We start from the raw sequence: 9894 nt of genomic DNA, 5'->3' as shown, positions 1-9894 counted from the left end.
TCTTTAAAAAGACCATCCTGGTTTACCAGAGTCCTTTGCCCGATAACCTGCATTTTGTACTATTGCCCTTCTACCATATGAGCAGGGAGCGCCAGACGTCTCCCGTGTCAGATATGCGCACTCTGAAAGTGAAACCTGGTGTATCTCATGGAAGACTGAGAGCCAGAAAGACATTGGATCCACCGGGTGTATGGGTGGCGCAGGGGGCAATACCCGTGGTGATCCGGCCTTAACCCCACGCTCCCCTGAGATCCGCTGGCGTAAGCACAGACATTCCCGAAACCCAAGTGTTTGCCAAATGTGTAGTTCCTCTGCCTGTTCGCAAAACGTCCGAAATTCAGAAGATTCTTTACTTCGCGCTTTGAAGATGTGTGTATGGGTGGATGCATGGATAGGCCTATATATGGAGATTATTCTATGTTTATTGTTTAAAAAGTGAATGACGCTTCTTTAAGATACTTAGAGATGTCGCAGACTTGCCCCGAAGTCAGCCAATAAAAAAGACCCATTGTTGAGCAACCAAAATTTGTAATATTTTCGGAATCCTTATTTACTGTTTTTATTTTATTCTAAGTGCTCAGAAGTAACATTTAATAAAAAAAAAATAAGTTTGATAACACTTCAGATCGCCTTGGCATATTTTAAAAAACAGGTTAACTCATATATTGTTCTGATACTGGCCGTTCGGTTCGCTGTATACCCTCATTACCGGACCCGAAGTTGGGGGATTGTGGGTGTGCTTGTGTAGTAAATGGTTAAAGCCGGTTCCGGAGCTTGACGTCAGGGGGGCCGCTGCAGCACCGTCCCGGGCCTCATCAGCTGGAAGGAGAGACGCACTTCGCAGGGGAGCCGAGTAGCATTGAGCTGAGGAACGGAAAAACCGCAAAATGGGAAACGTTCAAGTAGGTACCGCATCTCCGCACCTCTTTTTCGACGAAAGTTTGTCTGTGTCTGCGGGAAAATGCGAGGATTGTGTTTATCACGTACGTCCATATACTAGTCGCGATGGATTAAACGCTACTGCGGATCGCTGTTTAAATCGCCCGAATCGTACGTGCCGAAGTTAATGCGGATTAAAAAGACTAAAAAAGGCGAAATATGGCCAAGTCGTACCAGCTGGTACGTTGTTACATTAATTTGGTCTGTGTAGTCGCACATTTTAATTTCAGTGTATTGTGTACAGAATTAACGATGACTATGTCCCCGTAGTTTTAAGTTTTAAAACCGTAGCCAACTTAATGATTTTAACATATTTTGCTTTTTTTCGTTTGGTGTATGGCTATATGCGTCGCTTTTTGCTAGGCCTATATTCCCTTTTGGTGTCCAGGGGGCGGGGGGTAAGAGTGGCCGCTCCTTGGCGAAATTCACCGAAGTCCCGTTAGGTGGAGTCCAGTGGAAGGCGTCCGCTATCTGACCCCCGGGGTGCGTTTCGCAAAAGCTTCCGTTAGCAACTTACATAGTTGGACATATTCAGTTGCATGGTTCCAACTACGCTTTTGGGAAACACACCCCGGGTTTCAGATTCAATGGCATCCAGGATCTGTGCCCTAGCGTTCGCTTCTCTGATCTGACGTTTGAACAATGTGCGCTTAAAAATCAGACCAGACATAAATAAACTGGGCTAGAACTGTATGCTATCCGAAAGGGTTGAAGCTGTGGATTTTGGAAGACGATCCTGCTGATTTGAACTGCCGCAAAAATTATAATGGATAATGTGGGTAAACAAGAATGTTATTCACGCACAGTAACGTGAATTCAACTGGTTCATCTTTTGTTAATAGTACTGAAAAATTGGTTATACTTTACTTAATGGGCCCTACTACTTATGTATTAATTAACTACAAATCAAGTATTAGTTACATACTGATCTCATGTTACTTAATCATTAATGAATCGTGATGCATGTTTTACCTCAAGCAGTTACTAAATTGTTACTATATCTGTGAATTCTGTAAACCTTTGTGAACTACTGAAGGACCAAGTTAGGAATAGCACGTTAAATACTGCTCATGTTTGTTCATCATTAATGAATCGTAACATTTTTTTTAGTTCAATTAGCAACTATGTTCATGATTTGTTCATATATTGTACTTAAGTAGTAACTGAGTTATTAATAAGTATTTGTGCCCCGTCAAGAAATGTGTTGCCAAAAACTTTGGCTTGATGCTTAAACGCATGTTTTATTAGAAAACGTGAAAAATACAAGAGCAAACATAGACCTAAGATTAATGATCCGCGAAGTTTTGGTTTTATAATCCTCAGTTACGCCAGTAGATGGTCATTGCAGCAGAAATCGACACAATCCATTTAACTTCCATGACGATGCCTAAAAAGCCACCTTTTAAAAACAATCTCCACATCTATAGCATAATAGTTTAATACTTTTATAAAGTACGTTTCTGTTAGCTAGGCATATTAGTAAGATCCATTTCAGTCTAGGTTTTTAATAAAAGAAAATTAAAATAATCTCTCTGTCCTTTCATTCTCCCAGCCAACAATCGTCCCTTATGCAGACTTTGATGTTGTGGCCGACATCAAAGGAATTCGAAAAGCCTGCAAGGGGCTAGGTAAGTTTAGTGTTTTTTAATTATTTTTATTTTCTCCATTCTCTACAGTAGAATGTTACCATAATACTAAGCCCCTCTTGATTAATGGGCAACAATACTCACAGCGGTTTATCTGAAGGATTTAAACACCTCTGTATGTTGACGCTGAATTTCAGTGATGCCACGTGTGAGTCATAAGAGCGTAAGAACGGTTCGTCTCAGAGAATGCCCCAAGTCTCCTGGAGAATGAAGGCACCGTCTACAAAGTGTCTGCTGTAGGCGTGCTTGAGATTAACTGTAATAATTCAGTGACTCGTCAGTCTTCGATAAACATTTGAACCAGTATCCCAGGAAGCAGAGAGAGATACATCTGCTGGAGGTGTTACTCAGTGAGTTAGGATGCTGGTCCCGTGATTGGAAGTTCACCAGCTTAAATCCCAGGGAGTGACAGAGTGACTCTGTGATTGGGCACCTGAGCTTTGGATAAAAGCATCTGCTAAATAGCTGTAAATATCATATATACTTGGACACGGAAAATCACGGATTCATTGTTCAGACATCAGGAGTCAATTGTTCTTAAGGTTGAAGCTGAACACAGTCCATCACTTGCCTTACCTCCCCTAATTAATGTCATCATTTTCACTTTTGTACTAAATAGTACATTGGTGGTATCTTCAGCTGGATAAACGTGGCAGTTTCAGACCTAGATTTAGAGTTTTGTCCTTGTCTGCAAAGTCTCTCTTCACACTCTCTCTGTGGTCAGGGACGGATGAACAGGCCATCATCGACATCTTGGCCAATCGCTCAGCGGCCCAGCGTATGGAAATCAAACAGGCGTATTTCGAGAAATACGATGATGTGAGTGTTTTGTTCTGCTTCATCTCCCCATAAAGAAATGCATGTTTTATCAAGCTGTCAACCCTGGGCCTAACAGTATTCCTAAAAACTGTCAGCAGAACATTTTAGCCCCCAGTATAAAGTGTTTTATTTAATTTTGGTAGGTGATTTGTTTACATTCAGAGCAAATTTGTGTATAAACGTGTATCATTATTTCAGGTTGTGCACTTTCAGAAAGGTTTGCATCACACTGGTCACCTTTCAGTCTCAAATCATGGTCTATAATCATCATGGTAAATGCTCATCTTTCAGGAGCTAGAGGAGGTCTTGCGAAAAGAACTGTCGGGCAACTTTGAGAAGGCCGTCATCGCCATGCTCGACCCGCCCCACGTCTTTGCTGTCAAGGAGCTACGGAAGGCTATGAAGGGATTAGGCACGGATGAGGACACCCTGGTTGAGATCCTGTGCACTTCCTCCAATGTGGTATGCCACCTCTGAATCCAGAAGGACCTCTAGCCATATTAGCTTAAAATAAAAATCAAAGTAAACTGTTTGTGGGTTGGCTCTCGATTAAATACTTTGTGTTCTTGATTGTAAAACTTGTTAATATCAAATAACACCTTGTTTTTGAGTAATATATTTAGTGTTTTGTAGAGCAAAGCAGGAGTTGTTTCAAGAGGGGCCAGCACTGGCAACCAGTGGAGAATTGTGAAATGTTTTAGAGACTAACAGTTATGGTAAAACAGGGTAATTGCTTAAAAAAGTAACAGAAATTGAAGCAGTGGCATTGACTCAACTTAATATGTTTGTCCTCAGGTTCATAACTCATGTTTCTTATCTTTTAATTCAGGAGATCTTGACATATAGAGATGCCTACTATCAAGGTATGGACCCATTATGAAATATCCTGTATAATAAATCTCTTTTGTCTTGGCTGCCAGTTTTTTGGTTTAATCCTGCAGTTCTGAAGTGTTTAAGGTCCCTAATAGTTGTAATTATTCATTCTCTGCAGGCTTTATCTGCTTCCTCCAATTGATAGGGAAAGTTGACATCATTTTCAGGATCCAGGAGATACACCCTTTCCGGATGCTTTGTTTGCCGAATGTGTATTAATGACAATAACAGTTGGGTTGTTTGCCTCGAGTCTAACAGGAGCCTTTCTCTGTATCTCACGGTTCAGTTACTGTCCAATTGGGATATTAGAATAAACAGGATATGCCAACCCCCCCCCCCCCCCCCCCCCCCCCCACCATTCTTCTCTCTCTCCCTCCAGTCCATGAGCGAGACCTGGAGGCAGACATTGAGGGAGACACCAGTGGGGATGTGAAGAGGCTGTTGGTTGCTCTACTTCAGGTAAATGACCTCCACAGGTCCTCTCTCAGCCATTGTCCTGATGCAGACATGCTCTGCTGCCTTTCAGATGTTTCTAGTTTTTTGTAGAAATGTTAATCTTCAGCTTAAAGGGTTGATCTCCTTAATTTGTTTTATTAAATAAACAAATGTTCAGCATAGCTTCTCTTCCTGTCTCTTTGTCTCTGTCTCTCTCAGGGTATTCGGGATGAGGGTTATGAGGTAGATGAAGTTCTGGCAGAGCAAGATGCCACTGCACTTTTTGAGGTATGAATTGTCTGAAGTTCTTTAGAGATGCGTCCTCACAGGGTGGGACACACTGCCACGATGGAGGTGGACTGTGTAATTACCCACTCATGGGCAAGTGGAAAAAAATAAGTCTATGGCATACGCAAAAGTGGCAAACCTTAATCTTACATTGTAGAGTTGTCATAACTCAGGAACCACAGTTCTGCTTTAACCTTCATAGTAGAGAAAGTTCTGGTGTTCTTATGATGATGTACCAAATCCAGATTATTTTCCTTTAGGCTGGAGAAGGTTGCTTTGGGACAGATGAATCAACCTTCAGTTACATCTTGACTCAGAGGAACTACCTACAGCTCCAGGCTACATTTAAGAAATACGAATCGGTATGACTGCTGGGCACTTGGCTAAGAGTTTACCTGCCTGTATACTCTGGTATTTACGGTGATTCAGTCCATTACTCGGTCTGCCATGATCAGAGTAGGTAACTAGTTTGGACATTAGGGTTGGGCTGATATCTGAATTTGCATTGTCAATTATGAATCAAACGCATAACGAAAGTAAACAATGCCCAACACAAATTATGGAGTTTAATAATGATGATAACCATCATAATGGTATTGTCAGTTTGTAATTCTCAAATGTATTAGCCTTTTTTGGCCTTGGTCTGGTTGGTGCTCTGTCAGTTTTGATCATTCAGTCTTCTGTACCCTCTGCACTCTAGCTGTCTGGGACGGAGATCCTGGATGCCATTGATAGTGAGACTTCTGGAACACTGAAGACTTGCTATCGTACTCTTGGTTGGTATCTGTTTTCGGGGGGATATGGGGTCATGAATTGCTAAATATATACAATGCAAGCTTTTCTATACAGCCTGCTGTTAGATAACCAGTCTTCATGCTGGTCCTGAAGGGCTTGCATAATACATAGTATAGATTCCTGGTAACTATGATCCTAATAATAGAAAGGATTCAAAGGGATTCAACAGGAATATGACTGAAGCTGCTCCATCTTTCTCAAGAAAATGTAAACTATTGGTGTCAAGTGTTAGCATCAGCGCGAAATCCCTTAAACTAAACACGGTATGCCATAGCTGCCAGAATATGTCAAGAACAGGAAGGAAATGAGTTTGTTTGGGTGAGAAATTTTCCCTCAAGAATTGCAGAAGCTTTTTTGTTAGATCGTGGAAAGAATGCTGACTGCTAGTGCATTCTGAGGAGTTTCCTTTATGGTAAGGGCAAAACGTTAAGCTTTTGTAATAGTCCTTTTAACCCTATACATGCTCATGTATGGTATATACACTATATGGACAAAAGTATTGGGACACCTGGCCATTATACCTACAGGAACTTTTATGACACCCATTCTAAATCCATAGGCTTTAATATGGAGTTGGTCCCCCCTTTGCAGGTATAACTGCTTCCACTCTTCTGGGAAGGCTTTCCACATGATTTTGGACTGTGTCTGGGGTATTTTTTTGCCTCTTTGTCCAGTCGGGGTTCTGTGTGGGCCAGTCAAGCTCCTCCACACCAAACTCACCCAACCATGCCTTTATGGACCTTGCTTTGTGCCGTAGGGGAGAGTCGTGCTGAAACAGAAAAGGGCTTTCCCCAGACTGTTCCCACAAAGCTGGAAGCATACAATTGTCCAAAATGTCTTGGTAGTATGCTGAAGCATTGAAAGTTACCTTCACTGGAGCTAACGGGCCTAACCCAACCGCTGAAAAACAACCCCATACCATTATCCCTCCTCCACCAAACTATACAGTCAGGCAGGTAACGTTCTCCTGACATCCGCCTCACCCAGACTCGTCCATCAGACTGCCAGACAGAGAAGCGTGATTCCGAACTCCACAGAACATGTTTCCACTGCTCCAGAGTGCAGTGGCAATGTGCTTTACACCACTCCATCTGAAGCTTGGCATCGCACGTGGTGATGTGAGGCTTGTGTGCAGTATAGCTGCTCACCCATGGAATCCATTCCATGAAGGTCCTGGTGAACAGTTTTGTGCTGGGGTTAATGCCGGAGGAAGTTCAGAAGTCTGCAGTTATTGTCATCAGAACCTTGGTGACTTATGCAGTATGTGCCTCAGCACTCAGAGACTCCGCTGTTGGTTTACGTTGTCTGGCACTTACAGTAGTGGCTGAGTTTCTGTTGTTCCAAATGCTTCAACTTTACAATAATACAGATTACAGTTGACTGTAGAATCTCTAGCAGGGAAGAAATCTGAGGAACTGCCTTGCAAAGATAGCATCCTATGACAGAACCATGCTTGAATTCACTGAGCTCTTCAGAATGGCCCATTCACACTTTTGTAAACCTGACTGCATGCCTAGGTGCTTGATTTTTATTTTTTTTAACACCTGTGGCAGTGGGTCTGAATGAAAACACCTGGATTCAGTGATTAAGAGATGTGTTGCAATACTTTTGTCCTTTTAGTGCATGTTGTGTGTTTGTTTCTATGCAGTCAGTTTAGCTGACATTGATGAACATTTCCTGGACAGAACAAGAAGTAGATTTTTTGGTCATTGGCTCATTCCTGGGCTTTTTCTTTGGCTGTCTGTCGCCCCCCCTACAGTCCGGGTTGCTAAACATCCCCAGCTTTACTTTGCCCGTCGTCTCCAGAAGGCCATGCAGGGGGTTGGGACTGATGAGGACACACTCGTACGCATCATCGTGGGCCGTTCTGAGGTATGTCTCACTTGTCGACATAATGCTGGCCAGCTTCTCCATCTTGGTATACTCTGGGTATTTCTCAGCCTTCTGCTGTCGTCGTCATTACTGTGGAAGCTGTCAGGGGTTCTGAGTGTTTGAAAGCTCTAGGTGGTCCATTGACTGTCAGATAGGTCTCTTCAGGCATCGTTTGTATGTGGGTCAAGTCACATCATGACACCAATAGGATCATTCTCACTCATTACCATCACATCAGTTTTCTTTCATTTTTTTTTTATTGTGTAAAACTCAAATTATACAGCTTTATTGTCTAAACTGTCAATATTGCTTCTGTGGTAGTTAATCAGTTTTATTTTATTACCATTTATTTTTGTAATAAACAAAATTATTTTATCAAATCTAGGGCAAGACTTAGAGATGAGAAAAAATGACAACTACCAAATTCAGCAAAAAATATTCATCTTATACAACTGGTATTATTTATTGTGGAATATATGCATTAAACTTAAAAGATTTTAACATTATTTTTTAATTATCTAGTTTTGTGCTGTATGGGGTTTAGTAACCTATTTGGAGGAAAGTTTTAAAACATTAAATCAAAGCAACGAATTACATAATTTTAATATAGTCTTTTGCTCCACAAAAGAAAACAAACACTATTTCATTGTAACATTTGTTTTTGTGAAGTCCTCAAGTTCATGAGAATGACCCACGAAGGACCACCGGTAAAAACCACTTGAATGTGAATAGGAGTAACAACACTACCGCTGTCATGTGACTGTAAAACATGGTTTTCCTGAGGGACAGATGTGTCCAACGGTTTTAACACTCATATTCCTGCATCCATTTTCTTTGATAACCTGTGCATTCCTGATCTGCCAGATCGACCTGGAGACCATCAAGGACATGTACCTGGAGAAGTACGACGTGTCCCTGAAGGACGCCCTACGCTCCGAGTGTAGTGGGGACTTCAAGCGTCTCCTCCTCGCTATTCTGCACTGAGTGGTGCAGTGTGCCAGTAGCAGCAGGATAGAGAGGGGTTCAGTGTACTAAAAATACTTACAACTAGTCCAACAGGAAGTTCTATCACAGGTGTGTGGGAGGGGCTTAACACTCTCCAGGCCCTGCCCAGGGGGAGGCTTGTAACAGATTCTACCCAGATAAATTGAATCCTAATTTCACCATAATTTTAAACAAAATTCCCTCCACATGATAGAAGTTCAATATCAATCTTCTGTAAAATTTAAGATTCAGAATAAACTTAAGCAATCTGGTGACTCCCACATCCACAGCTGGGCATTAAAACAGTGTCTATACACATGTCACTGGGAAGACTATCTGTGAATGGATGTAACATGACAATGGAAAGAACCACCAAAGATTCTAAATTAACCTGCTGTCAGTACGTTTGACTGATTACAATCTACAGTTGTTGGGCTCTTAAAATAACAGATAATTAACTGCAATATTCTGAGTTGACACAGTCTTACAGCACAGAAAATATATGCTTACGCTCCCCACATCTATTTAAAAAGGAAACTAAAATATGTAACCTTGTGTGTATTGCATTTACAGAGTGAGCTTGTACTAATTTCGTATAGCTTTAAATGAAATATGTATTAGACCAGATAATGAAGTCCAAGTTTGACCTAGTAACAAAGTGTCTAGTGTGAAACTGAAGAGAACAGTTGTAATTTTATATGTTTTTTAGTTGTTCTTGTACGATGTATTAACTGGGAAATTAACAGTAACTAGCAGTTAATTCCACCACGGCAGCTGTGTTCACTGTGTTTCTGAAACGTTTCCCCCCCACCCCACCTAGTGGTTATCATGTAGCATTGCGGTGCAATTTCACGCTGTGAAACGCAGGTCAACGCAAACGTTAATATCAGACTAAATGTTAACGACATGATTGGGACCAAGACACTTTAAAGGCAGAGACCCCCAACTCATTGTGCGCAAAAACAAGCAGTTCCTAAATAAATTAAAGCGAATTAACATTGGTGTGTTTTCTGTGAAACATTTGAGAAAAAAATTGCGTTTTCATCATAAAACCCATTCTCTGATTAAATAATATCCCAAATCAATTAGTATTCATCATACGACTGTTGTTCCCTATAATTTATGTTGAAGATGATTATAATGAGATTGCAAAAAAGAACCAAGTGATTCAGTAGAATGCCTTACATTCTAAAACATTCTGTTTAATTATTGTATTTGTATGACATGAAATGATATTGACATA

The 9894-nt window shown here is 41.2% G+C and overlaps 1 protein-coding gene across 1 annotated transcript; it reads left to right on the top strand.

Moving 5' to 3' along the window:
- The first annotated feature begins 694 nt into the window (after nucleotides 1–694).
- On the top strand, nucleotides 695–9647 carry anxa13 (annexin A13). Its single transcript, XM_023823693.2, has 11 exons — nucleotides 695–902; nucleotides 2492–2567; nucleotides 3310–3404; nucleotides 3696–3866; nucleotides 4234–4267; nucleotides 4657–4736; nucleotides 4932–5000; nucleotides 5261–5362; nucleotides 5701–5776; nucleotides 7555–7667; nucleotides 8532–9647. Exons 1-11 carry the CDS (start codon nucleotides 888–890, stop codon nucleotides 8649–8651), a joined length of 951 nt encoding a protein of 316 aa, XP_023679461.1. The 5' UTR covers nucleotides 695–887; the 3' UTR covers nucleotides 8652–9647.
- Nucleotides 9648–9894: the final 247 nt, after the last annotated feature.

This window comes from Paramormyrops kingsleyae, chromosome 1, assembly GCF_048594095.1.
Source record: "Paramormyrops kingsleyae isolate MSU_618 chromosome 1, PKINGS_0.4, whole genome shotgun sequence".
NCBI classification, from domain to species: Eukaryota; Metazoa; Chordata; class Actinopteri; order Osteoglossiformes; family Mormyridae; genus Paramormyrops; species Paramormyrops kingsleyae.
Note: the sequence above shows the minus strand (reverse complement) of the source record. Positions and strands in the feature narration are given on the sequence as shown.